This window comes from Arvicanthis niloticus, chromosome 6 (assembly GCF_011762505.2).
Source record: "Arvicanthis niloticus isolate mArvNil1 chromosome 6, mArvNil1.pat.X, whole genome shotgun sequence".
Classification (NCBI taxonomy): domain Eukaryota; kingdom Metazoa; phylum Chordata; class Mammalia; order Rodentia; family Muridae; genus Arvicanthis; species Arvicanthis niloticus.
The window spans coordinates 46,349,210-46,376,848 of record NC_047663.1 but is presented as its reverse complement, the minus strand read 5'-3'; the positions used below and the strand labels follow the sequence as shown (position 1 = coordinate 46,376,848).

At 52.4% G+C, this 27,639-nt stretch overlaps 2 protein-coding genes across 5 annotated transcripts; both read right to left on the bottom strand.

The window, feature by feature from the left end:
- Positions 1 to 2,466: 2,466 nt before the first annotated feature.
- Positions 2,467 to 10,974, bottom strand: Serpinf2 (serpin family F member 2). 3 transcript variants are annotated; one of them, XM_076936303.1, is made up of 10 exons: positions 10,824 to 10,974; positions 9,479 to 9,545; positions 9,302 to 9,340; positions 9,125 to 9,187; positions 8,670 to 8,871; positions 8,072 to 8,215; positions 7,730 to 7,933; positions 7,239 to 7,381; positions 4,138 to 4,342; positions 2,467 to 3,557 (listed from the first exon to the last, which is right to left on the bottom strand). In XM_076936303.1, exons 2-10 carry the CDS (start codon positions 9,539 to 9,541, stop codon positions 3,145 to 3,147), a joined length of 1,476 nt encoding a protein of 491 aa, XP_076792418.1. In that variant the 5' UTR covers positions 9,542 to 9,545; positions 10,824 to 10,974; the 3' UTR covers positions 2,467 to 3,144. The 3 variants fall into 3 exon arrangements, with proteins under 3 accessions (XP_076792418.1, XP_034363106.1, XP_076792419.1); XM_034507215.2 differs by lacking the exon at positions 10,824 to 10,974 and adding an exon at positions 10,574 to 10,722; XM_076936304.1 differs by lacking the exon at positions 10,824 to 10,974 and adding an exon at positions 9,831 to 9,966.
- A 981-nt stretch (positions 10,975 to 11,955) lies between these two features.
- Positions 11,956 to 25,995, bottom strand: Wdr81 (WD repeat domain 81). 2 transcript variants are annotated; one of them, XM_034504891.2, is made up of 10 exons: positions 22,071 to 25,993; positions 21,233 to 21,340; positions 20,617 to 20,807; positions 20,299 to 20,489; positions 19,334 to 19,499; positions 19,095 to 19,254; positions 16,149 to 16,835; positions 15,433 to 15,578; positions 14,998 to 15,177; positions 11,956 to 13,105 (listed from the first exon to the last, which is right to left on the bottom strand). In XM_034504891.2, the coding sequence occupies exons 1-10, from the start codon at positions 25,717 to 25,719 to the stop codon at positions 12,785 to 12,787; spliced, it is 5,799 nt and encodes a 1,932-aa protein (XP_034360782.1). In that variant the 5' UTR covers positions 25,720 to 25,993; the 3' UTR covers positions 11,956 to 12,784. The 2 variants fall into 2 exon arrangements, 1 of the variants encoding a protein (XP_034360782.1); XR_013111198.1 differs by lacking the exon at positions 11,956 to 13,105 and having other exon boundaries at positions 15,035 to 15,177; positions 16,135 to 16,835; positions 22,071 to 25,995.
- Positions 25,996 to 27,639: the final 1,644 nt, after the last annotated feature.

The window sequence follows — 27,639 nt, the reverse complement described above, 5'->3', positions numbered from 1 at the left end:
CCTTGAGTCCTTCCTTCTCTTATTCCCTGTGGTCTAGCCATGAATTCTATGACTTTGATCTGCACCCTGGGTGGGCAAAACCACCAGTCTTCTTGTTCCTTCTTCATCCCATCCAGAAGCCACGTGAGCCTTCCACAGCCAAGCTCAGACCCAGGATCTCACCAGTCTAAGGCTTCCAGGTGAAGGGACATTGCTGTACACAACATGGGCTAACCTCCAAAATGTGAGGCAAGAAACCCAACCTATACAAGGACTGTAAACTGAGCTAGAGCATAGTTCAGTGGTAGAACATTGGGTTCAGTCCCCAGAACTGCCAGGCTGCAGCAGGGCATGGGGATAGAGGAAAAGACTTTAGAATTAATTTATGCAAACCAAAAAGCTGGGGGAAAGGGCCAAAAAGATGGCTAAGCAGGTGAAGAAGCTTGCTGCCAAGGCTGAGGGCCCGAGTTTGATCCCTGAACCCCACATGGTAAAACAAGAGAATGGACACTTGCAAGTTGTTCTCTCACCTCTACTTATGCCTTATGGCACAAGCACGTGTGTGCACTTGCACACACACACACACACTCACACGCAATCATAAATAAATAGATAAGTAAGTTCCCAGATGTGGTGGTGCACACCTTTAATCCCAGCACTTGAGAGGCAGAAGCCGGCAGATCTCTTTCAGTTTGAGGCCAGCCTGGTCTACATAATGAATAATAGGTAAACTAAGACTACATAGTGAAATCTAGTCTCCGAAACAAAATAAAGAAAACAAAACTCATCAAACAAATAAAAATAAATAAATAAATGCAAAAAAATTAAAGTTAAACACACACACACACACTAGAGGTGTTTCTGGCCAGCTGGCTCAGTGGTTAGTGTAGGGCTGTTATGGAGGACTGGAGTTCTGTTCCCAGCACCTGCATCAGGTGGTTCTCAACCACCTGTAAATCCATCTTCAGGCAGTTGACACCCTCTTCTATCCCCTGAGGACAACTGCACTCATGGACACATACTTCCCCCCAACAACACACACACATACATACACACATACATACCTTCACATAATTTAAAATAAAATTTTAATTTTTTTTAAAAAGTCAGGGAATGCTGGGCAGCAGTGGCACATGTCTTTAATCCCAGCACTTGGGAGGCAGAGGCAGGCAGATCTCTGTGAGTGTGAGGCCAGCCTGGTCTACATAGCAGGTCCAGGACAGCCAGGGTTTACAGAGAAACCCTGTTTACAAAAACCAAAAGGAAAAGGAGAGAAGGAAGGAAAGAAGGAAGGAAGGAAGGAAGGAAGGAAGGAAGGAAGGAAGGGAGGGAGGGAGGAAGGAGGAAAGGAGGGAGAGAGTGAGTGAGTTGAGAAAAGATGGCTCATCAGGTAAGAGTATTTGCTGCTCTCTCAGTGACCCAGGTTCGGTTCCCAGCACCTATATGGTGTATCAGAAACCTGCAACCCCAGCTTCAGATGATCTGACGCCCTCTTCTGGCCTCTATAGCCATTGAACACGTGTGACACACAAACAAACATTCATATAAATTAGGTATACACACAAAATAAAAGTAAATAGCAGATCTCTTTTCTCCTTGTGCGGTCCTAGAGCACTTCAGGTTCTGTACCCAGCTACTGACTCCTTCTCCCTCCTCCCCAGCCCCATGCTCAGCTCATCGTGGACTTCTGTGCATGTTCTCAGCTCAGACCTTCTGCTCTTGTTTCTCCTGTCCCCAGCAGCTCTCCAGTTCTCTTCCTGAAACGTCTGTGGTGTTCTCCATTACCTCCTTTGGCTCCTGCTCTGACTGATGCTTCAGGCTCCACTATTCATGTCTCAATTAGCGTACTTCACCTCTGACACATGGTCCTAATGTGTCCACCCTCCCCCCCATGCACACGTATATCCTTAGCAGCATCAGGATCCTACACCAGGAACCGCTTACCCTCCTCATCCTCCCCATCCGACCTTGCCCAGGGACATTAGGGCCCAAGAGGGCTGTTGCCACATGAACACACAGAAGATCCCATCAGGGAGACATGCCTACTCCAGAGGTCAGCCCTCATCATCCATGCACACACCACTTCTGCTTCCAGCTCCTACTCTGTCACAGGAAGTAACCAGCCCGGTGCCAAGTATCCCCCAACTACGTCCCCAAAATCCTCAGACACTGCCAGCCTCCAGCTGTCAGCCTGGCCCCGGCTGGCGGGCGCCTGCTCCTGGCATAACGGCTAGGGTGTAATTAGAAACCCGCTAGCTCCCTAATTGCCAGTTTTGAGCCATCCTTGTTACCGGCTGCCCGCGGCACACATAGAGGGAAGGGCTGAGAGCTGAGCCAGGCTGGCATGGAGGTAGACCTAGCAGACTCAGAGAGGACTGGCATGTGGCCAGGGACCAAACGTGGCACAGAGAGGGCTCAGTGCAGTCTGCCCCGTGGGTGCTTCCCAGCCACATCCACTTGCCCAGAACTGTGACGTCAAACCAGCCCTGCCCATTCATTCTTTATTCAGGTGGCATAAAAATCACTACAAAAACTTTACAAAAGAGTCTTGGGAGCTAAAGGGGCCCTTCCCTGCCTCAGCCCCTGAGCTTTCTGGCCGAGGAGGACAAGAGAGAGATGAAGGTGGAAGGCTCCTGGCAGTGTTGGCATCTCCAAAAACCAGAGGGGTGACTTGAGAGGCAGGACATGGGTTGGAGACCTGACTGTCCTCAGCAAAGGACATCAGTAAGCGTAGGTCAGCCTCCACCCATGGAGTACAAAGGCCAGTCTAAGCTCAGGAGACCAACACTTGTCTTTCCTTTTCCCACCCAGGGTGTCTGCTGATATGTCTAAAGATGGCCTCTCTGTCCTCTGCTTACAAATGTGGAAGGACTCTAATTAGGGACTTGCCTAACCCACCTCTAGTCAAAACTGTGTCCACAAGTGCCAGCCCACAAAAGGTTACCTCTTGAGCCCCTTGGGAAGAAATGAAGATTCCCTGTGCCTGCCTTCCTCCAGGCCCCACCCACCTCCTATCCCCAGGAGCTGCTGCAAGAAAATAGCTCCTATCCCTGGTGACTGTCCCCCATGTCCCACCCCATCCCACAAAGCTGGTTGGAAAGAGTCACAGGAGTTGAGAGGCTGATCCAGGTGGGGACTCAGGATGCTGCTGCCCAGGGCCCCTCCTCACTTGGGGGAGCTAAACTGGGGATAATCTTCCTCCAGGCGGGGTGCAAGTTTCAAGTCAGGACCAAAGGTCTTGTCTCCATGGAAGTCATCTTTGTCATTTCGGACTAAGAGCCTGTTGTCAGGGGAATCTTGCTGTTCCTGGAGCTGGGGCTGTGCCCTGGGGTTAGGGTTCCTCACACTGCCCACAAAGAGAGGCATGCCCATGGTATCCTCCATCAGGAAGAAGATGAAGGGTCGGTTCACAGTGAAGGAGGAGAGGGACATTCGGGTCATGGCAGTGCTGGTAGCTGCGGCCGCCTCCACACCGGCCTCACTGAGCTCCATGGTAGACTGATGCTGCACGCTAGACACCACCAGACTCTGGTCAGAGATCCCACGCAGGTCTGGGCCCTGGAACAATTCCTGTAGGCCTGCCCAGAGTAGCAGATGACTGGTCAGTGTTGCCCCAAGGCTATTTGGATGTGTCTGGCATCCTGGCTAAAGGGAACACTTGAACCCAGCAGTTGATTGGAATCTGTCAAACCTCCAAGTCTCAGCCTAGACAACAGTTCTAGAAGCTTTTTTTCATCAGGGTCTGCACTAGGTACTGGTTTGATATTCTCTGGGGTAAACTGGACAGACAACCTCGAATTTACCACTCACACTAGACTGTGAGAATCTGGGTCTCCACGTGCCTGCTCCATTAGACTGTGCACAGTGAGCTCTCAGCACCTAGTGCAGGGTAGCTGCGGCTCTTCCACACGGTGACCCCAGCTTCTCCTCTTCCCTTTCCAAGCTAGCCAGTGAGGTTTACCCAGAATTCTTTGTAGTGCTCAGTCTCAAGGGGCAAACTAGTTCACCCCAATCCACCCCAGAACAGAAAGTCTAGGGGAGCATATCAAATGCTCCCATCCTGGAAGCAGGGCTACCTCTGACTCAGACGCACTGCCAGCTCAGTACTCAGTACTCTGCCCAGACCACCTGGGGGCACCCTATCCCCAACCTCCTTACCCAGCTGGCTGAGGGTGGCCACCAGGTCCAGCTGCTGTTGCAGATGGAGTTTAGGCAGCCACACCTTGGTGGGCTTCTCCCGCAGCGAGGGCTGGTACAGAGTGTCCCAGGTCAGGTTGGCTAGCACTTCAGACACGTTCCACTCAAAATAAGTTGGCATTATGACCACAAAGCTCATGTTGTTCTTAAAGGGGAAATGAGCCACCTACAGACAAAAGGAGAGACCGTGAGGACCAATCAGCACCTGGACCCATCTGGAGTCTGGGCCAAAATTACTTCTGGACTTTTGAGACAAGAGCCAGAAATTCAGGGTTAGCATGCTTTCACTTCACTTGGGAAGTGGAATAATACCACTTTCCCCTGTGCAAGGTGACACAGGGCCAAATGAGATAATGCTTTTACATCTCTGTGTGTGCATACATAAGCACCCATGTTTGTATGGGTGTGAGGGTGTTTGCACATGGGTGTCTGGAGGAGAAATAGTTCGGCATCAGCTGTCTTTCTACATTGCTCTCCATTTTTTTTTTTTTTTTTTTTTTTTGCCATCTTTGTGTTGTTGTTTCTTCTAGATAGGATTTCTCTGTGTAGCCCTGGCTGTCCTGGAACTCACTCTGTAGACCAGGCTGGCCTTGAACTTGCAGAGACCCATCTGCCTCTGCCTCCCGAGTGCTGGGATTTAAGATGTGTATAACTACACATAGCTCCTTTTTCGGACACAGAGTCTCATGGATCCCAAGCTGGCTTTGAAATGACTGTTTAGCCAAGGGTGGCTATGAACTTCTGACTCTCTTGCCTCTCTGCCTCCTGAGTGCTAGGATTACAGAGCTGTACACCAAGCCCCAATTTTGTTTTGTATTGTTTTGTTTTAGACAGGGTAATGTATCTCAGGCTGTCCTCAAACTCACTATGTAATTCAGAATGACCTTGAACTTCTTTTTTAAGGTTTATTTTGATCTTATGTATATGGGTATTTTGCCTGAATGTGTCTGTGCATCATGTCCTTGCGGTACCCTCACAGTCCAGAGGAGGGCACCATATCCCCCAGAACTGGAGTTACAGGTAGTTGTGAGCTGTGTGGTGGGTGCTGGGAATCAAACCCTGGTCCTCTGCAAGAGCAGCCAGTAAGTATTCTTAACTGCTGAGCCACTTCTCCACCTTGAACCTTTGATCCTCCTGCCTCTGTCTATAAGTACCAGGGATGGCGGATTGCATCAGTGTGCCTGGTTTATGTGTTGCTAGGGGTTGAACAAAAGGGCTTAGTGCATGCCAGGCAAGCACTCGATAACTGAGCTACATGTCCAGCCAGACCTTTGACTCTTCTAGTAGTGTCTTCACTACAGACTGAGTTTTCTATGTGCTATCAGCAAGCTGTACAAACAAGCTATGGGCCTTCCTGTCTTTGCCTCTCAGTTCTCCCTGCATGTGATAGGTGGGGCTACTGGCTTTCAAAATGACCCATAGAGGAGCCACAGCAAAGAGTAGGAAGCTTGCCCCTTGCCTTTCACCTTCACCCAAAGAGTCTGCTATATATGCCAAGATGTGGAATGAGATATTCTCTCTCTCTCTCTCTCTCTCTCTCTCTCTCTCTCTCTCTCTCTCTCTCTCCAGGGTCTGGTTATGTAGCCCTATCTTCAAACTCAGTCTTCCTGCTTCAACCTTCCGAGTGCTGGGATTATGGTGTAAACCACCGCACTCAGCTCACAAAAGTTGGGGTTTTTTTTTTGGTTTTTTTTTTTTTTTTAGAATCCTTGCAGTTAGTGGAGCATGGAAATCACTAAGCGCAGGGCTCCCTGGGTTCCAGCATAGTGCCTGCAGGCAGATCCTCTGCCAGTGGGAGGATGGGGAGATGGAGCCAGAGGATGGAGGAACAGTGGGTAGCACAGGGCTTTGAGGAAGAAGCAACAGGAAGGTGAGATGCTGAGTGGAGCTGAGCAGACGCTCATTCTCTTACCATAAGCTAGAGAGAACCCTGGCTGCCCACATGGCTCCTCCCTGCAGAACTGGCAATGCTGTACCCAGCTTGCCTAGTAATCTATCCAACAGAATGGATGAGCAGGTGTGGTGCCACACACCTGGGACCCCAGCACTCAGACAGCTGGGGCAGGAGGATCATGAGTTCAAAGCCAACCTGCGTAACATTGTCAGACCCTTGAACAAACAAAACTAGACCATACTGTTATCTCAGCCACAGATGATGGACCCAAGAATCAGTACTCTAGCCATGGAGTCACGATTCGGCTAGAAGCAAGGGAAGCCATAGCTGAGACAGCTTGGCTCGGAGTTCCATCCAATCAGAATGTTCTGAGCAATACGCTTTGAAACCCAAAAGCATTTTGAAGCACTGTGAAGACACTACTAGAAGAGTCAAAGGTCTGGCTGGACATGTAGATCAGTTATCGAGTGCTTGCCTGGCATGCACAAAGCCCTTTTGTTCAACCCCTAGCAACACATAAACCAGGCACACTGATGCAATCTGCCATCCCTAGTACTTATAGACAGAGGCAGGAGGATCAATGGTTCAAGGTCAGCCAGGCGGTGGTGGCGCAGGCCTTTAATCCCAGCACTTGGGAGGCAGAGGCAGGCGGATTTCTGAGTTCGAGGCCAGCCTTGTCTACAGAGTGAGTTCCAGGACAGCCAGGGCTACACAGAGAAACCCTGTCTCGAAAAACAACAACAACAACAACAACAACAAAAAAAAAAAAAAAAAAAAAAAAAAAAAGGTTCAAGGTGGAGAAGTGGCTCAGCAGTTAAGAATACTTACTGGCTGCTCTTGCAGAGGACCAGGGTTTGATTCCCAGCACCCACCACACAGCTCACAACTACCTATAACTCCAGTTCTGGGGGATACGGTGTGGGAACTCCTATCCTCCTCAGGAGCAGGGCCCTGGTCTTCTTGGGCTCCACTAAAACCCGAGCACAGAGAACAGTTGTCTGGCACATGACAAAAACTCAATATATTTTCTTTGAGCAGATGAACCTCAAAGAGTCTGCGTCCTGGGTAGAAGCCTAATAGACCCTCCGGAGCTCCCTACCCCAGGGACCAGACTTTGCCTCCCAGCACCAGGCCTAGTTTGCTAGCCCAAGCCAAAATCCAGAGTGACCTGTATCTCAGGTTGCTCCAGCAGGAACCACCGAAGAGGATATGACAGTGAATGCATCATGTCCACTGGCACTGTGAACCGCTCATCCAGGTGGAAGGAGCCCTTCTGGGTGAGGCTCGGGTCAAACTTGGTCCTCCAGAAACCTGCAGCCAGGCAGAGGGCAGGAGCCATGTAACATAAGACCAGCCTCCCACCTGTCCTGCCTAGAACCCATTCAAGGACTAAGGGGTAGAAGCCAAGCTCCCAGAGGCACTGGCCAGCTGACATCTAGTTGATCTTAGGAGTCTTCCCTATATCTGGATTTGCATTTCTCCATCCCTCTGTAGCCCCAGTTTTCTCTCAAGGCAGCCTGGCCTCTATAGCTTGAGTCTCCTCTTCACACGCCCAGACAATCCCCCTGCTTCATGGCCTAGCAACCTCAGAGCAAAGCTTGCACAGCCGACAGGGTGGGTGGTGCTGTGAGGGTGAGCAACTTAAGAAGAACAGTGCACCATGAAAGTGGATGGCATTGAGGAGAAGCAGCACGGTGTTATCCGGCAGCTCAGAGAGGAAATCCTCAATCTTCCCCTCTGTGGCCTCCTTCACCCATTGGTTGATATTCGCCAGGTCTTCCTCCTGCCTTCCAGTCAGTTCCACCGGCTTCGCACCAAAGAGCCTTTCTGATTGCTCCAGGAAATCATCTTTGATGGGAAATCCTGCATGCAATGAGCCACAAGTTCATCCCAGGGCCTCTATATCCACCAGTGTGTTACCTGAGGCCAAGCCCCTCTCCCTCACCCTTGTGCACAAGAGGTAGGACTCTTTCTGGGCAGCTGGATGTCATCAGCACCTACCTTTCTGCAGGTATATTCTGGCAGCTAGTCGGATTGTCCTAGGGCCTAGGTTCTGGTAGAAATGACTCAGTAGATGTGGGAGGCAGGATCCTGTGTTCACGTGCAACACTCGTTGCAAGCTCTCTAGTGTTTGGTTCTGAGCACCTGAAGGGGACCAAGCAGGCTGACACTCAGACCACGGGTTCTTTCTGGCCCCACTGCCCACTCCCACACTCTCACATCCCCATAAAGAACATGGCCACAGACCACTACTCTGCTCCCCTCCCAGATGCACGGAGCCATAGGACAGCCAGATTCTACTTTCATCTCTGCAGCTAACAAGCTGGGCAATGTCTCCTCACTCAAGGTACCTTTCCTCTCTGAACAGCAGTGTCCCACAGTGAGACACTCGTGTCCACTGGAAGATATTGTAGCCATCAAATTCCTGTGCTAAAATAACTAGGGACACTTGTCAATCACAACATTCTTAGGTTATCCCTGGATTTCTGACTCCTAGAGGGTGGTGACAGCTCAGGCACCAACATTCTACCAAATGGGACAACCTCTACAGCACCCTTTGTGGTCTCCTAGTTCTTCTGGACAGGCGTGACCCCAGTACCTAGTGCCAGGTGAGAGAGTGCTAGAGCCACACTAAGGGGTGACAGGACAAGGTTGGAGCTGGTAGATGTTTGGGCCACCAAGGAGAACAGGTCAGTAGTAAAAGCCATCATGGCCTGAGCCAGCCTGCGAGTCTCCTCTGCAGTTGGGGTACTCTTGCAGTCTCCTGCGGACCTCTTCAGGGTAGCATGGCCACCAAGATCCTACAAGGACAGATCAGAAGTCAGTGAGGTCAAGAGGTCAGTCTGGGTTCTCTGTGTCCCTCAGAGTCCTAGTGCTACAGGGCAGCAAAGGCCTTGTCCCAGATCTGAGGCAAGAAGAGTCATGCTGGCGTCCTTCCTACCCCATCCCTCTGAGTCCCTGAGCATCAGCGCCATAACTCTGTCTCTCCCACCCCCATTCACTTGCTACCACTAATCAGGTCCTCCTCCTTCCTCTGGCCCCACCTGATTGTACCTGGTTGGCCAACTTGAGGAGGGCAGGTGGGGGCAGCTTCTGCTGGGCCTGCTCACTCACTGGCTACAGAAAGGAGAAAGCAGATGAAGAAAAGTTCCTTCCCGTGGGTCCCCACCTTGTCTAAGACATAGGTGAGACCCTTGGGCTCTTCCCCCCAAACCCCTCACTTTTGAATACCTGCTGGCCCAGGAGATCCATGGCGCTCACAGGAGAGAACTGTTGAGAAAAGGGGGAGCAGAGGACTCAGCATTCCTCCCTCTCTGCCCCTCTGGCCTCTCCCAAACTTGACCCTGTCCCCAACATCTCCTTCAGCCTGACTGACTGCTTCCCACTCAGACCTCAGTTCTGCCTCACCATGAAACAGGGACCTTGCAGACAGGACAAGCTGAGTACCAGGAATCCCCGGAGCAGTGCCATGTTCCTGTATCCAGAACAGGAAGAGTTAGTTCCTACCTCACACTCAAAGACCAGGCAGTAGACTGCTACCCATGGGCTACGTGACCATGCCAGGCTGCGGAACCTGGACTCAAAACATATTAGCTGTGGCTCTCGCCCTGAGGTGGGATTTCCATTAAGTATTTTTTTTTCACCCATATAGTTTCTCATTTAGTCTTCCTTCTTTAGGTCTTATGTGGATCAGTGCTGGGTTCAAATCTAGACCCCATGTCTTGCAAGAGGACCTCGGGCATTTCCCTTGATGCTTTACCTTGTCTTGGTAATTCATGGCAGAAGTCCTTCCTATTCCCATGTAGATTTTGATGACCAAAATAAAAATCTTTGTAGATACTGAGCATGATGCATGGCCCCTCAGTCATAGATGTGGGAAAGCTTCCTTCCCACCCCAGGGAAGCCACCCAATCTGTGTTCATTTCATTCAGCTGTCCTCAGGCTGCCCTGGTCCTACCCAAAGGCTCCAAGAGCTAATCTGGGGTGGCAGGAGAGCCAGAAACTGCTTTGTTGACCAATGAATGACTGGCCCAGACACCTTTGGACTTACGGGAACCACAAGCCTCATCCCACCTCTGTCCCAAGTTCTGCTCCAGAGTACTTCAGGGAAGCCCAGCTGGTGGATGGGGGAGGCCTTCAGCCTAGGGCCTTCAACAAAGGCTTCTTTCCCATCCTCAGCCCCTACCCAGGCCTTATCTCAGGGCCAGCTCTTCTAAAGGGTCCTTCTATTATCCCCAAACCCCCACAACTGTGTCCAAGAACCTTCAGCCAGGGCCTTATCTCCAATCTGGATATATCTTTCTGCCCACCAGGAATAGGCCTCCAGGTTTTAAAGTTCCAGAGATTTCTCCTGGAGCTGCCTGTACCTCTGTTCCTCACCACCCCATGACACTGTGAAGCTTCTGGCTCCCTAAATAAATTCAGCCAGACCCCCTGCCAAGGGGGCAGCTCTCCACTTCCTCTGCTGCCCGAGGAGCCGACTGTACCACCCTCCCATCCTACCTCTTCAGGCTTCTTAGTGCAGCACACAATGTTCTCTTGGACCCACTTGCTCCCCACGCTCCACCTGGTGCAGCCAGCCTGGCCTAGCTCTCTCCTCCCACAGGACCTTTGCTCTTAGCCAACCCCCGTTCAGCTTGTGTTCTGTGCTGGTAAATATTGACCTGTACATCCGGTTAAACATTGATATGGGGGCCAGAAGACCCTTTCCCACCAAGGCTACTAATCCTAAAACAGCTACCCAGAACCTTGCCTGAGCCTCGAAAAGGGGGTTACAGGAACAGTTGAGGAGGCTGGATCTGGCCAGGAAGCTCAGGGGTCTGGCAAGCCTTCTAAAGATCCTTCAACATGGAGAATTATCCACAGTCAGTTAGGCTCAGAGAGTCTGTGACCTGTGTCCAGAAGTACCACCACCACCACCACCACCACCACCACCACCACCACCACCACCACCACAGCTGCCCCAGGGAAGGGGAGGTTGTTGGAGCCTGTTCATCCAACTGTAGCAAGCCCAGGATCCTGGTTGGCTCCCTTCAGCCTAGGCTCCAAGGTGAGGGGTGGAGAGACTCAGATGGAGGCTGGCCCTCGCAGGGTCCCACCTCTTCAACAGTGTTCACTTTCCCCAGGGATGAGCCATTAGGAAAACTGACCTGAGGCCACCCAAACCAGAAGCTCTGTATCCAAGGTAACCAGAGGACAATGGCTGCCTTTCTACCCTCTTGCTCTGTTCTTCACAGCTCTGGAAACCACCAGGTCTGGGCTTTCCTGACTCTGGTACCATCAAGACAAACTGGTGGGCATGATTGTACAAGCCTATGTATAATGTCAGCATTTGGAAGGTAGAGGGAAGAGGGTGAGGAATACCAGGTCAACCTCGGCTACATATCAAGTTCAAGGCCAATGATTTGAGCTACCAGACCTTGTATCAAAAAAAGCTGGGCATGGGGACTAGAGACAGCTCAGTGGTTAAGAACACTGACTTCTCTTGCAAAGAATCCAGGTTCAATTTTCAGCATCCAGATGTGGCTCATAACCATTCATTAACTCCAGTTCCAGACAGCCCTCTTCTGACCTCTGCAGGGACCAGACACAGTATGGTGCACATACATACAAGTGCAAATCATACACATACAAAAATAAATGTCTTTAAAAAATAAAAGTTGGGCCCGGTGGGTCATGCCTATAAGCACAGTACTGTTTTAGACAGAATGGCCATCCCAAGATCAAGACCAACCTGAGACACATGAAGCCACCTGAAAAAAGCAAAGACAAGCCCTAAGCCAGGCACAGTGACATATACTAGTACCCCAGCTCCTTGGAAGGCTGAGGCAGAATTGCCTGAGCCCAGTCTAGGCAAAACAAAACACAACACAACACAGTCTCACTCAGCTCCATGGCTCTTCCAAAGAATTTATTGACCTTATTTACATGGATTGCAAATAGTGAGAAGGTAGCAGGGGCCATATCTCAGACTTCTCCAAATGGGGACTCAAAAGATGCCAGGGTCTTCCCATCCCCTGGGAGGAACCAGAGATACAGTGATGATTCCTGCTGCCTCTTCTCCTAGGAGTGCTGGTCCCAAGGGCTGCCTCCCCGGGTGAAGGCACAAATGCTGTGGTTAGGGGTACCAAGGCAAGGCATGGATTCATTCCTGGACCAGCTGGGCCCATATAACCCCTTCCCTGGTCCTGTTCCCTCCTCTCCCCTTTTATCTGGTCCCACACTGGGAAGACCTGGCTGAATGGACACTAAAACCCCAGACCAAGCCCTGAAACTCCCCGGTCATGGCCAGGCCTCCTGAGGCTGGAGTCCCAGTACCATCAGAACCCTAGACAGGAGCAGTTTCCTACCCAAGGGAGACAGAGCTAAGGAGAGCATGGCTAGAGGAAGCTGCCAGAGCAAACGGCTCTGTTCATTTCCTGGAGCCTCCCTCTCCCCATGTGAATCTCGAAGGCAGAGCTGGGAGAGCAATGGGGATCACAGTGCTTTTCCTTGTCCCCCTTCTTGCTGGTTAGGAACAGCATCTCCCGAGTTTCATGAATGAAGCCACTTCATGGCTTTGGAGATTCAGGAGCTGTGCAATCCCAAACAGCAGGCCATGTGGGTACCCAGAGCCTGGGGCTTGCCTAGAAGAATCGGCTGAGAGATCAAGGATGAGGAGCTGGACCTGAGAGGTGTCATCTCACCCTGGCCTCAGACAACTCCTGCCTGGACCTATGCCAGGAGGCGGATGATGCCATTGTCCGAGCCCAGCAGGAGGTGGCGTTTTGTGGGCAACAAAGCCAGACTAGTGAGTGTACCTCGGAAGTTCTCAGAACTGAGCTTTGTGGTGGCCTGAGAGGGTGGTTCAAGCAGGGAACAGACTCCAATCTTGTTGGCTACAGTGCCAGTGACCACCTCGCTGCCGTACAGGTCGAAGGTGTGGATTGGATCAGATGCTGACTTGTAGTGCTGTGTGGGCTTCTGCTCCAGCTCCTTCCAAACAGTCAAGGAATGGTCGGACGAGGAGCTGACTAGCATGCTGCCCTCTACAGCCTGCAGAGAGCGAGAGGGACAGACAGTTTCAGTGGGGGCCTGGGTACTCACCAAACTCCAAAACCATCCCAGAGTGCTTTACTGTGACTCAAAGTCAGCCTGGCCTACACAGTGATTCCCAGGCCAGCCAATGTCTGGATGATATACAGTGAGACCCTGTCTCCTAAAGAAATTAGTAACAACCATCAGAGGCTGGGCAAAATGGCACAAACCCATAAATCCAGCACTCAGAGAACAAATTTGAAGCCAGCACGGTCTATACAGCAAGCTCCAGGCCACCTAGGGGTTCAGAGTGAGACCTTGTCTCAAAACAAATGAAACAAATCAACCAAAAAAAGAAAAACAAAACAAAAACCTGTAACTATCAGTCTCATTTAAGAACAGATTCTACTTCAGGACAGCTGGGTTTTGGGGTACGGGGGCTGGAGATGGCTTAGAAGTACTCTCAACTTGCAAATGACCTGGCCCCCACACTGTAACTCCCAACCATCCATAACTCCAGTTCCAGGGGGAGCTGATGCTCACTTCTGACCTCTATTAGCACAGCACAAGGGTAGTGCATGTGCACACAAGCAGGCCAAGCACCGAGCCTATAAAGAAAACAGCAGGGCACGGTCCACTATTTAATCCCAGTACTTAGGAGGCAGAAGCAGGAGGAACTACGTGAGTTTGAGGCCAGCCTGGTCTATACATTGAGTTCTAGAACAGCTAGGCTAATAGAGAGATCCTAGCTCAAATAAATAAATAAATAATTCTTAAACAGTTTTTGTTTTTGCTTTTTGAGACAGGGTTTCTCTGTGTAACCCTAGCTGTCCTGGAACCTGCTCTGTTGATGAGGCTGGTCTCAAACCCATAGAGATCCACCTGCCTCTGCTTCCTGGGTGTTGCAATTAGGGGTGTGTACCACCAGTCCTGGACCAATCTTTAAAAATTTTAAGGGAAAAAAAGTCCCACAGATTCTGTGAGGCACTGCCACATCCAATCTTACTAACGTGAGGTGTAAGGTGCCACTGTTCTAACATTTTAACATTTACTTTTATTTGTGTGTGCATGCAGGCCACATTAGGACAGGTGTCCAGACAGGCCATGAAGAGTGTTGACTCCCCTGGAGCCAGAGTTAGACAGTGCTGAGAACCAAACTCATCTCCTCTGAAAGAGCACCTGGCACTGTCCTCACTTCACACGTGGAAAGAACTGGGGCTCAGAGAAGCCTCTGAGAGGACACCCAGGATAACCCCAGAGCCATCCTGACACTTTCTTAGAATGTTGGACTTTAGAAACACTGCGACCCAGGGTTCCCTGGGGTCCTGGGCAGAGCTGGGGGCAACCTGCCTTCTCTAGTAGCAAGGATGCATGTCCTTCACCTCCATCTGGGCTGAGGAGGAGGGAGCATCTCCAGCTGCAGGGAGAAATCCTCCCACACACAGCCCTATTTCTCCTCTCCCAGAACTACTGAACGTGCCCTGAGGTCTATGATTGAATACAGGAGGCAGGAACATGATGCCCAAGCCTGGGCCTGTTCCTGCCCCCATCAGGACAGCCCAGCAGGGGGCATGGACTCTGCTCAGTGGTCTCCAGGTAGTAAACAGCCTCCAGGCTGAGCTTTATTTAACCTTAACTGGGTCACGGACAGGGCGCGACCCCTGATCCTACAAGCAAGACAAATATGGACAAGGGTTACTCATTAGAACATCTCTGTGGAGCATCAGGGTCAGTTCTAGCCCTGATTCCTGCCCCTAGCCTGCCTCCTATGCAGCTGGCTCCTGAGCTGGCCTACGAGGGACATTTTCTATCCATCGAACGACCCAGGTATAAGGGACACCGGAATAAACCTGCCCTCTCTCAGGCCAGGCCCTAAGGAGAAACTAAAGGATAGGACCTCAGGCAGTTACCTTGATCTGTAGAATGTCTCCTTCGTGGGCTGGCCAGCCTCGTAGAACCAGGCCCGTGCGGGTGTCCAGAAGCACCATGAAGCCGGAGGAGAAGCCAGCCACAACACTCCGGCCACTGGGGCTGACGGCCAAGGAGCGAACAAGCCCAGGGTTCAGCCCTCCACCCAGTCGGAACTCATGCTGCAGGAGGAAGGAGGTTGTGTTCAAGTGCCAAGTGCCACCCACCCACCCTACTGCAGCTCACCCCATTCAAGCCCACAAAGCCAGCAGGCTTGACCCCTCCCACTCCATCCACTGAAGGGAAAATCCCCATCTGTGCCAGAGCCCCACCCACAGGGCTACTACTGAAGTGTTCCTGGTGGAGTCCCCTCTGACTATCTCTCCTGATGGGTGCCCAGAGACCCCCAGCAGCACAGCAACTGCATGCCTCCTGACCTGTAAGCCAGGCTTCCTGCAGTCCACAAAGCGCAGGGTGGAGTCGGAGCTGGCCATAGTGATGCTGGTGTGGGGGGCAGGCATGACAGCTACGGCAGTCAAGGGCACCCGGCTGTCTGAAGGATCCACTGTGCGAAGGGTCTTCCCTGAAAAAGAACACAGTACATTTGGGGACCTAGTGGCTATCAAAGAGCCCTGGCTAACTTCAAGCCCTGACTGACCCCACACCTGCATCCCATTCCCCAGTAACCCTCAGAAAACACAAACAATTTCAAGGATTTCTCATCTTGCTGTTTCCACAGTGAAGCCAAGGGCCCAGCCCCAAAGCAGTCTGCTCTCTTCATATAGCATGCTCCAACCAGCCGCCACCTCTGTCTGCCCTGACACTTCTCCATTCAATATTTCCCTTTACAATGATGACAGGAGACGCTGCACAAGAAGCCAAAGCCACACTCTCAGAATCTTCTAAACTTCTGATTCTTACAGGTGGAAAGCAGATGCCTGCAGCAGCTGAGCCGCTTGCTCATAAGTTGGGGGAGCGGACTCAAGCTTGGGTCCCACAGATTCTAAGTCCTAATTGTTCTTCTAGCCTGCCTCACTGAATCTTCCCTGTCAAAATATGCGATTATGTTTCCCACTAGATCCAGTTCGTTCCCAGAGGCCTGGCTAAAGCACAGAAAAGCAGCTGCAAACAGGCCTCACCTGGGCCCGCTCACCTGTGAAGGGGTCCCAGACGTGCACCGCCCCATCACAGCTCACCACATACTGTGGGGCCTCAAGCTGGCCCACGTAGAAGACGCTTTTGCGGTGCTGGGCATAGATGAGGCGGGAAGCTGTCTCACTGGTCCCGTCCCCATAGTTGTACAGAGGCCAGAGGCGCACAGTACGGTCCTTGCTGCCGCTCAGAAAGAAGTCTTCACTGCTCAGGGCGGCCACACATTTGACAGCCCCCGTGTGTCCTGGGAAGCTCTGCAGGCGGATCTGGTGGAAATGGAAGTGAGCGTCCTGCTGGCTCACGCCGATCTCGTACTGCCAGTATGCCAGCCAGTTCCCACTCAGCCCATGCACACTCCGAGGCAGCTCCCGCTTCAGGGCGTTGTCTTCATTCCTGCTGCTGGGGCCTCCACTACCCACTCCAGAGATGGAGCCCAGTGGCCCCGGATTCTGGGGCTGAGAATCAGGGATCTGGATGCGATTTCCAACCAGGACACTCCCAAAAGTCCCTGAGTGGCCATCATCCTGGAGAGAGCTCCCACTCTGAGGATCCCACTCAGGGCCAGCACTAGCCATGGCAGGTTCCACGCTGGCTGGGTTTCGAGAGCTCGGGCTCATGCTTTCCAGATAGAGCCCTGCCAGCTCCCCGACCAACTCGTGGTTGGGGATGATTTTCTGGATGATGTCACCTACAGGGGAGTAGGAAAAGTTCTAAGATTGGGGAAGATGGCAGGTAGTTGCCATCTTCTACCCAGGGCTTAGAAACCACAGAAGCCAAAGCAAGGTACTGACTGGGCTACTCTGGGTAATTAAATCCTCGTCTGTAAGCCTGTTTCCTCCCCCGAAAACAGCTTCCTTTATCAATACATAGACATGAGTGCTGTCTCTATAGAGACACACATAGATACCAGGCACCATTCTGGCAACAGATATACAATGAAGAATAAGACAGATGCATCCTGCCTCTTGGAGCTTAGAATTCTGTAGGAGCATAACACACCCAACCACAGGGCTGCCCATCCTATTCAGAGAGAAGCCCAGTACAGTGCCCATCCCATAAGGGAAGCCACAAAACCCAGCAGGCCATTCATTCCTTTGCAGGTAGCTTCTGGAGACCATCATATTCCCCTACATTCCATTCCCCAGCCCTGAATGGCCAGCTCCTGAGTCTTTGCTGCTGGAAAATGTTCAGTGTCTCTTTATAAGTCACTGTCCTGGTTAGTTGTTGTTTGTTGTTATTGTTGTTGGTTTGGGGTTTTCTTTTGTTTTGTTTTTTATCAATTTGGCACCAGCTACAGTCATTTGAGAAAAGAAACCGGGGGCTGGAGAGATGGCCCAGTGGTTAAGAGCACTGACTGCTCTTCCAGAGGACATGAGTTCAATTCCCAGCAACCACATGGCAGCTCACAACTGTCTATACCTCCAGTTCCAGGGGATCTGATACCCTCACACAGACTGACATGCAGGCCATAATGCACATAAAATAAAAATAAATAATAGAAAAAAAAGAGAGAGAGAGAGAGAGAGAAGAAACCCTCAATTGAGAAGATTCATCCACCAGATTGGCCTATGGAGGAATTTTCTTAACAACTGATATGGGAGGGGGCCAATTTACAGTGAGTAGTGCCATCCCCGGGGCAGGGGTGGTGGCACATGCCTTTAATCTTAGCACTTGGGAGGCAGAGGCAAGGGGATCTCTGAGTTTGAGGCCAGCCTGCTCTACAGAATGAGTTCCAGGATAGTCGGAGATAAACAGAGAAACCATTGCACGGTGGAAGGGGGCACCAGACTGAGCAAGCCACCAAGAACAAGCCCAAGTTTTTCTTTTTTCTTTTTGGTTTTTTCGAGACAGGGTTTCTCTATGTAGCTCTGGCTATCCTGGAACTCCCTCTGTAGACCAGGCTGGCCTCGAACTTAGAAATCCGCCTGCCTCTGCCTCCAAGTGCTGGGATTAAAGGCGTGCGCCACTGCCGTAGGCGCCCAAATTCTTCTATGGCTTCTATTATGCCTTGAGTTCCTGCCCTGACTTCCCTTGGTGACCTGAGAGTTGTCAGATGAAATAAACCCTTTCCTCCTCGAGGTACTTTTGGTAATGATGTTCTATCGTGATGTTCAATAGAAACCCTAAGATAGATAATCACCAAGGAAATTGGGCTCTAGGGCCAAATCTGTTTGCCCTGATGCTAAAATTCCTGTTTAAATCTGGGTGTGGCAGTGCACACCTCTAATCCCAGCACAGAGGAGGCAGATGCAAAGGCAGGAGGATGTGTGTTATGTATGAGGGTGGCCAGGACTACACAGTAAGATATCATCTTTAAAATAAACAAAAACAAAGCCAGGCAGTGGTGGCGCACGCCTTTAATCCCGGCACTGGGAGCCAGAGGCAGGTGAATCTCTGTGAGTTCAAAGCCAGCCACACTCCACAGAGTGAGTTCCAGAATGGCCAGGCTACACAGAGACCCTGTCTAAGAAAACAAACAAACAAACCCCACAGAAACAAAAGCAGGATCTAGAGAGAGAACTCGTCATGTAAGGGATCTGCTGCCAAGACTCGTCACCTGACTTCAGTCCACAGAACCAACGGTGGTGGGACAGAACTGACTCCCGATAGCTATTCTTTCACCTCCACACTCATGCCATGGCACACACACCTACACTCACACAGATATCACACACACACACACACACACACACACACACACACACACAGAGTCACTTCTAACAAAAGAACATAAAGAAGCCCGAGTGGTGCCACATTCCTACAATGCCAGCAGGAGACGGGTGGGAGACGGGTGGAAGCCGGAAGGAGCTGGAGTTAAAGGTCAGCCTGGGCTAATGAGATCCCATGTTCAAAAAAAAAAAAAAAGAATCCACTGCTGACTCTGGGGCCCACCCCAGGGAAGAGATGTAGTCACCAACTCTGTGCAAAGGAACGTGATGGGCAATACCCAACAGGCAGGAGAAAGGTACGTAGATTGTGTACGCCATTTCCAGGGTGAACACCTTCTGCAGCTCTTCCAGCAGGGTGGGATCCACTGGCCGTCGCTGACCATCTGAGAAGGTCGCCTCTGGCAGTTGGCCCTCAGTACAGACCTTGGGATCCAGCTCCTGCAGGTAGGAAGCCCACAGATTCAGTGGGTCCACTGCACTGCCCTGGTCTGGCCTGACCAGCCCAGAACCTGCCTACCTGCTGCCGAAGCTCATGCAGATGAGAGAAGACTTGAAAGAAGGTGGCCACTGGCTCACTCAGGTGCTGCTGGACCATCTCCTGTCCGATGCGCAAGCAGATGAGGGCGATGAGACTAATGGTCTTCACACACAAGACGGTCCGGGCCTGGGCCCCACTCGGGAACCTAGAAACAAAGTGCATGAGTTCCGAGCCCTTCCCTGAAGGACTTGACCAATTTACCAGGAATTTCAAATAACAGAGCTGTAAGGCTGATCAGTCCAGACCAGGAAAGGAAACTGAGGCACAGGGGAGCAGTGTGGCTTAGTCAGAGTTACAGGTAGGCTAGAACATGGACTTTTTCTGTTTGTTTGTTTAATTTTATGTGTGTACTGCCTGCATGTATCTGTGCACATGTTTGCAGTGCCCACAGAGACCAAAAGAGGGTAGCAGGTCCCATAGAACTGCAGTGCTAGACAGTTGTGAGCTACCACACGGCTGCTGGGAATCTAACCTGGATCCTCAGGAAGAGCAACCAGTGCTGTTAAGCCCTGAGCTATTCTTTCCAGCCCCCATTTTTGTTTTTCTGAGGTGCTGGAGTTCAAACACAGCACCTCCTGCATGTTGGGAATGTGTCCCCTCACCAAGCCACGCCCACAACCCAGAACCAGGACACACACACACACACACACACACTCTCTCTCTCTCTCTCTCTCTCTCTCTCTCTCTCTCTCTCTCTCTCTCTCTCCTTAAAGATAGAGTCTCACTATGGAGCCTTAGCTAGCCTGGCACTCTGTCTGTAGACCAGGCTAGCCTCAGACTCACAGAAACTTGCCCTCTTCTAGGTGCTGGAATTAAAGGCCTGTGCCACTACACCCAACATCAGAACCATGACTCAGGACAGTATTATCTCCTTTCCCCTGAGCTTCCCAGCCCCTCCTGGGGGCCCCTCAGCTAGCTGGCTCTCCCAAGGAGCAGGGACCTACCCTGTGACAAAGGAGGTGAGGAAGCTGAGCACAGGCAGCAAGACCTCGTGGCTGATGCGGGGCAGAATATCCATGAGGGTAGTGTCGGAGAGGTATACAATGATTTTCTGAGTCAGCGTCACCGCAGCCAGCAGCCCGGCCTCCTTGCGGCTGTTCAGTCGGCTGGGGCTTGAGTTGCTCCCTGGGGCTACCTAGGACCACAGAATAGATGAGAGAGGGCCAGGCCACCCCACAGACTTCCTGGAATCCCAGAGATCTGGGGCCAGTCCTTGGATCCTTGGCGCCCCCAATCCAGGGCCTGATTAACTATCGACTGACCAGGTAGCTGATGTAGGGCAGGTACTGGTAGGTGAGAACGGGCTCTCCATATAGGTGGGCGATGTGGAGGAGACAGCTGAGCACAGGCCCCGACACGATGTCACCTAGCACTGGCCTCTTCTGGTAGATATTGCCGGCGCTCAGTGGGGGGCTGTCATCACTGACGACTGTGAACTGCTGCCGAGTGGGCCCTGCCAAGGAAGGGCCAGCAGCCTTGAGAAGCTAGTGGAAGGCAGGAGGGGTGTCGGCCTTCTGAGATTGTGGGGCAGCTTATATTCATTCTATACTGGGCTCTTCCCCACTCTTTTTTTTTTTTTTTTTTGGTTTTTCGAGACAGGGTTTCTCTGTGTAGTCCTGGCTGTCCTGGAACTCTAGACCAGGCTAGCCTCGAACTCAGAAATCTGCCTGCCTCTGCCTCCCAAGTGCTGGGATTAAAGGCGTGCGCCACCACCGCCCAGCTCTTCCCCACTCTTAACCCAAGAAAAGAAGCTTACTGGGTGAGACCCAGGACCTGCCCAGAAAGAGATGGAAGTCAGCGGAGTCCCTTAGAGGGGGCTAAGGATGGGCAGAAGCCTGGGTGGGGAACCTGGTGTCCAACACTAACCACAGACCTTACCGACATAACAAGATGTCAGCAGGCGCAGCAGGTTCCGGGCCACATGGCGAGAGGCTACTGTGGGACCAAGCTTGGCAGAGAGCCAGCGGACCATCTTGCAGGCTGTATCTACAAGGCAGGAAAAGGTTCTGAGCTCGTCAGATAACTCACCCTTTCCACCCCACCCGCTACACCCCACCCCACCCGGCCAACTCTGGCTGCGGCCCTGCTAGTGAGCCTGACCAGCCCGGGCCCATTTACTTAGCCATGGTTGAGGTCCTAGCCAATAACCCATGGAAACAGGCAGGACCTGCGACCTTCCCCTACTGTTCCCAAGTTCTTGAATGCAGGCTTGTCTCTGGCTACCGCCCTCTGGCCTCTCTTAAGAAAACCATTTTAGTCTTTCCCTGCCTCTCTGAGGGAACCTCGAGAGCCTCAGAGGTGCACAAATGCTCTTCCCTCTGTCTGGAATACTCTTCCCACTCCACACCTGAGTGCTATTGCCAGTAGTTCCGGCTCCATTTACATCTCAACCACGACTCGCTCTTACTTCTTAATTCTTTTTCTGGGGGGCAGAGATAAGACACCCAGGGCCTCACATATACTAGACAAGTGCTCTACCACTAAGCTCCACCCCCAGCCCAACGTGTCCCTTTGACAGCCACCTTCTCTGACTCCTGAAAGCTAAATCTAAGCCCCACGCTCCAGTCACACAGCATTACCACATCACACTGTATCAGACCATTGACTGTGCCTGTGAGCTGTGTGGGCTACAGGGGATCAGGATGGACCCATGCCCAGCACGTGAAACACTGAAGGAAAAGCAGCTGACCCACGTCCCCGCAGCCCAAGGGCTCACCAAGGAGGATCTTTTGTTCTTTGCCTTCTGTCTGCTCGGTCAAGGGCTCCTCTTCCTCTTCTCTGTCTTGCCCATCGTCAGGAGCCACAACTGTCTCCATGGACAGTATTGTGTCAGACAGAGTGAGCTCGGATGTTCCTGTGGCTTCATCCTGCTCCTCCTCCTCCTCCAACACCACACAGCCTTCCTCCTCCTCCTCTTCCTCAGAGCCTTCACTTTGCTTCAAATCCTGGCTGCTGTCCCCTGACTTCACGCTGTTCTTGTCTGCAGGGACACCCCCATCGTCCCCACCTCTCTCCTCGCCCTGTGAGGCTTCACTGGTGCTGCTTTTGTCACTCATCTGGCCCAGGCTCACTGCCTCAGCCTCCTGGGGCTGTGGAGATTCAGCCACATATAGTCCAGCTTGGAAGTCCTCTGTGTCTGGCAGGTCGGCCTGGTCATGGAAGCTGACGCCTGACCTGTAGTCTGGGAGCCCCAGTCCTGAGGAAGCAGCCGGCTGCCCATCCATCTGAATCTCCTCCCCAAAGGCACAAGAGCCAGGCCCAGACACTGGGAGCTCATTTTCCTCATCCTCAGTGGTCCCAACCAGGCCTTTGCCCTCCTCCTGGGAGGCCTCCACCCCAGCCAGTACCTGTAGGACGTGGGGCAACAGGTGGTTGAGGAAGGCCTGCAAGCCCAACCGCACCACCAACTGGGCCACAAAACAGTCAGTGTACAGGTAGAAGCGGCCGTGCAGGCGGCAGGGGCTCTCATAGGCACCAATGAGAGGCTTTAGGAGGTACTTATTGGCATTTTTGGGGCCCAGGGCCTTGGCAACAGGTTCAAATAGGTACCAGGCTGTGTACACAGCTGTGTGCTCCTCAGACATGAGTGACAGCACGAAAGGCAGGAGGATCTCCAAGCCCTCGGGAGTGATGTCATTTAACACCGCACCCAGCTGCTGCCATAGAGCGAACACCAGCTCCCGTCCCTGGACCTCATCCTCCACACGCCGGGCCTGATACAGAAGAATGAACTTGTGCAGTGCTGGGAAGTATGGAGGGAAGGGGACCACAGAGCTGAAGGGGCTGAGGAGCTGGGCTGGACTGGGTGGGGGCAATCCTTGGGAAACGGGTCTGTACTCAAACAGGGGTTCTAGCCTGCCCTTCTTCACCACTATAGGACTTTTGGGTCCACTGAGCTGCAGGAGTGTATCCAGCACAGGCTGCAGGGATACAGGGATATCCTTGGAGTGGCGCATGCAGAGACCCCTAACAGCCTCAAAGCGTACCCACAAAGGTGCATCAGGCTGCAGTATCCGGACCCTGGTGGCAAATACCATCTCAGCCAACAGGACACCCAGTGCCTGCATGTCTCGATGGAAGAGGCTCTGTAGGTGCACAGGTGGCTGCGCTTGAGGCTTTTCAGGGTCCTCCAACCGGCTCCCTAGGCCTTTGGCCAGGAAGTTACCCACTTTCTCCAGCTCTTCCAAGGCCTGTATGGGACTGAAGCCCTCTGGAAGAACAATCTTGCCCTCTTCACCCTCCCCAGGGTCCAACCCAGCAGCTTTGCTCCTGCGGCCTGGACGAGACCCCGAGGGTGCAGAAAAAGACAACAGGCCAGGTGAGGCTTGACTGGAGGAAGAGCCTGGCTGGTCACCTGCTTTCCCAGGGAGGGAGATGGAATCCAGAGCTTCCGTAGCCTGTTCTAAATCATCTTCCCCTGTCACGGGCCTATCTCTAGTCCAGCCAGTCTCACACGGTGTGGCCTCTACAACAAGCCTGCCCGCACCATTTATAAGTTGTCCTGAAATGTCTTCCTGGCCTGTGGCCTCCTGAATAGGCTGGACCAAGAGCCGGGGGATGAGTGGAGGTTCAGGGGCCAGGGCAGGAGCCCCAGCCAGGCGTTGGGGGTGTGGCTGATCAAACAGCTGCACTACACCATAGCTGGTCAGATGGGTGTGAGCATCCACCAGGTGCAGACACACATTCTTCTCCTTCACAGCTTCCTTGCCCTGGAGTTTGTAGCCAAAAGTAAGGTCAATCCAATGATGCAGGTCTTGGGACACCTCCCAGCTCTCCAGCAGTGCTCTGTGGGCAGTCACAAATTCCTGATTAGAACTGCACCAGGCCGGCACATCCAGGTCAGGCATGTCAGGGTGGATAGAGCAAAAGATAGTGGGGTCCGTGTAGAATTCGGGTATGCACTCATCCGGTGTCCAGGTCTGCATCCGCTCCATGGTGGCAGGATACTCGTGGGGCTCCCACTGTGCTCGGACATGTCCACAGAGCACCGAGCGTGGTGTGCGACGGGCCTTGTATACATAGTATGTGATGTCGGAGAGCACGTCAGAGATGTGGTGGGGAACATGAGGTGGCTCCCCACTTCCTGCACCACCTGCTACAAATGCCTGCCGTGTCATCTCATAGGTGAAGTCCAATTGTTTGTCTCCCTTGTTGAGTCGGAACTTGGATTTACGAAGGTCTCGGAAGCGCCCATAAGGCGTGGTAAAGTCCACCACCCAAGGCAGCACTGGGTGATAGTTGGGATCCCCCTGCCGTCGACCGGCCAACCGATTCAGCTGCATGAGGTAGTGGAAGTTGCTGATGCGGCCATGGACCCAGTCTAGCACAAGGCCCCGAAGTTCTTTCTGGCAGGTGGGACACCCAGGTCTCCCTTCCCCATCTTCTTCAGACTTAACATCTGTCCCATTTTTCTCTTCAGAGACCTCCTGGTTCTCATCCTCAGAAGGCATCTCATAAGCACTGAGGTCCAGCCGGAGCTCACTGCATAGCTTCTCATCTACAGCAATGTGGTGCAAAGACAGGGCCCCACAGGCCAGCCCCTGGCGGTGACAGGCATCCATGGCCCGCAGGACACGGAACAGAATGAAGAGCACCTTGGCTTGGCTGTTGATCAGCTTGGCAGGGCTGAAAGTAACTACATCATGCAGGGAGAACTGCACATAAGGGTGTACCACATAGAGCATCTCGGGTGACTCCAGCAGGGCCTCAGCTCGCAAAAGGCTGGGGCAGGCAGGGCTGTCACGAGAGGGGCAGGGCCCATCCCTGACATTTGATAGACACTGGATGGATTCACCCACTGGCAGGAAGGTGCATCCATAGACCCTCTGTAGGGCTTGTCTTATAGAGTCTAGGGCAGGTATAGCTGAGGGGGCAGTGCTGTGGCTGTAGGGCTGCCCATAAGTGTGGTACGCATGGCGCCACAGGTTCCGGTAATTTTGGGCAGCCACCTCCTGCATGAAACGAGTGAGAGTCTCAGGACTACCAGACCCCTCCTCAAAGGGCAAGACTCTGCCCAGCGGGTAGCACAGTCTTCGTTTCTGCAGCCCATGCACCTCTACTCGCGTCCAGCCCGGGGGCAACCTCTGTACTGAACGTTGCAGTAAAGTCCTGACTTCCGCTTCACCTAGGCCCTCGGCTCGGGGACAGGGTCCCAGCCGGCGCTCGCGGAGACTAGCCAGCCAACGCGTGGGTACTAGGGCCACCACGTGGGTGCCCCCCGGCGCCAGGGCCAGCTGCCGGGCATCAATGTTCAGATCTCTCTCTACGCTCCGGAGCAGCTCCTCCATGTCAGGTCCTGAGGAAGGGGACCAGCCCTCGGCTCCTGCTGTAAGAACCACTTTCCGCCTTCTGCTCCCCTGGGCCATTTGGTCCTGGCTGCCTGGGGGGCAGCACAAGGATGAGCCTGGCCACGGCCCTCCTCACAGTGGCTTCCGGGGTGCCAGGCCGGGAAGACTGGGAGGGGGGAAGAGTGGGGGATGGGGTGCAGGTGACTGAGGGAACCAGCGACAAAGGAGAGAAGGCCTGGGGGTGTTCTTACCCCTCCGCAGAGTCCTGCGCTCCGAGGCGCAGCCGGGCGGGGAGCGAGAAGCGCCAGCGCTGAGCTACACCGTGACGGGTCAGCTGATGCAGGTCATGTGATCTCCCAGACACGGAAACAACCGCACGTGTCTCTAAAGGGCCGGGCGAGATCCGCCTCTTGCTCCTGTCCCCACCCCTGCTTATGAGTCAAGGCGTCCTCTCTCCTGCTGCCCTTAGGGGGCTTCGTCCCAGGCTCCTTTGGTTCTGGGACTACCTGGGCAAATCAGCCGCCCTTAGGTGCAGAGGAAGGCCATCCTGAACAGGCCACTGGACCTCTCTCCCGTCTCTGATTTCTCCTGCAGGCTTTGAGATGCGGATCTAGTGAGGCTCATATCAGAAATGCCAGCCCTTTAGCCAAGTGTCAGCCTTGTCAGCCTCAGAACCAGGCATTTAGACATACACCCTCTCAGTGCTCCCATGCCACTCTGCCAACCAAGGAGTTTAACTTTCCAAAGCACTTGGTTAATAACTTGCCACTTGGCACATAATGTTCTGTGAAGTAGAGAAGTGGCCCAGGCACAGAAGCCTGGAGTTCTTAAAAGGAAAGTCTCCAGAGACTTCCTGTCGAAAATGTAGATGGCAGAACACCAGCTAGCTAGCGTGGTCACAGCTTTGCAGATGCTACTATGGCTCTAGGCAAGGGGTGGCACAGGACAGAGAACAGAAACTAGACAGCCTGTGCTCAAACTGCGGCTCTCCTGACAAAGGTTTTGGTTCCAGCTCATATAAAGGCCAGACCAGCAATAAAATCACTTTGTATGCTCGAGCCTGTTTGTGTGTGTGCACGTGTGTGTGTGTGTGTGTGTGTGTGTGTGTGTGTGTGTGTGTGTTGAGTCTTCTACCTAAGAGTTTGGTGCTGAGGTTCAGGCCTTTAAAAGCAGGGTTAGGGAAGAGGGAAGAGATATGGGTCAGTGGTTAAGAACACTTCCGCTCCAGGGGATCTGACACCTGGTTTCTCACAAGCACCCACACACCCATACACATATATAAAAATAAATCAGTTTTAAAACTTAAAACCCAAGTGTGGTGATACACAACTTTATTCCCAACATTTGCAAGGCGGAATCAGGCAGATCTCTGTTAGTTTCAGACCAGAAAAGGCTATGACATAGTGAGTCCTTATCTCAAAATGAAGAGAAATCAGCAGAGAATCATTGCAACTTCCAAGCCAGTATAGTTAAGGTAATGCCACCCAGGGCTACATAAGACCTAACTCAAAAGAGAAAGGGGAAGAGAAAAAGGGAGGGAAGAAGAAAAACTGCCCAAAGATAAGACAATAGCTTAGATATGACAGATTCCATCTTTTTCTTCTTCAAAGACTACTGGATCCCAAGATATACTTGATCACGTGACCTTGCATGTGGTAACTTCCCCATTTATGGAGTGTTTACCAGAAGCCAGCCACCTGCCAAGAGCTTTACATATCTTGCTTCATTTCATTCTCTTTGTGTCTCAATTGCCCTCTCTCTGGTTTGTCTGTTTGCTTGCTTGCTGTTCTCACTGTGTGAGAGTGCATTTGTGTGGGTGGGTGGCTGCAAGTGTGCATTGGCGCACGGCACTCAGAGGACAACTTTGGAAAGCTGATTCTTTCCTTATACCATAGGAGCAGGGAATCAAACTCAGACTTGAGCAGCAAGTACCTGATGGACCATTTCACCAACTCAAGTTCAGAGAATCTTTTGAGGTTAATCTTACAAGTATGTGCC

Excerpts from the sequence above, each read along its gene's own strand:
- Serpinf2 (XM_076936303.1), bottom strand. The coding sequence starts at position 9,541 with ATGGCACTGCTCCGGGGATTCCTGGTACTCAGCTTGTCCTGTCTGCAA. Across the intron at positions 9,188-9,301 it reads TGGATCTCCTGGGCCAGCAG|CCAGTGAGTGAGCAGGCCCA; the intron begins GTATTCAAAAGT and ends TCCTTTCTGTAG. Across the intron at positions 8,216-8,669 it reads ACTCTCTCACCTGGCACTAG|GTGCTCAGAACCAAACACTA; the intron begins GTACTGGGGTCA and ends GGTCCCCTTCAG.
- Wdr81 (XM_034504891.2), bottom strand. The coding sequence starts at position 25,719 with ATGGCCCAGGGGAGCAGAAGGCGGAAAGTGGTTCTTACAGCAGGAGCC. Across the intron at positions 20,808-21,232 it reads GCTGACATCTTGTTATGTCG|GGCCCACTCGGCAGCAGTTC; the intron begins GTAAGGTCTGTG and ends CTTCCTTGGCAG. Across the intron at positions 15,579-16,148 it reads CGTCTGGGACCCCTTCACAG|GGAAGACCCTTCGCACAGTG; the intron begins GTGAGCGGGCCC and ends GTTCTTTTTCAG.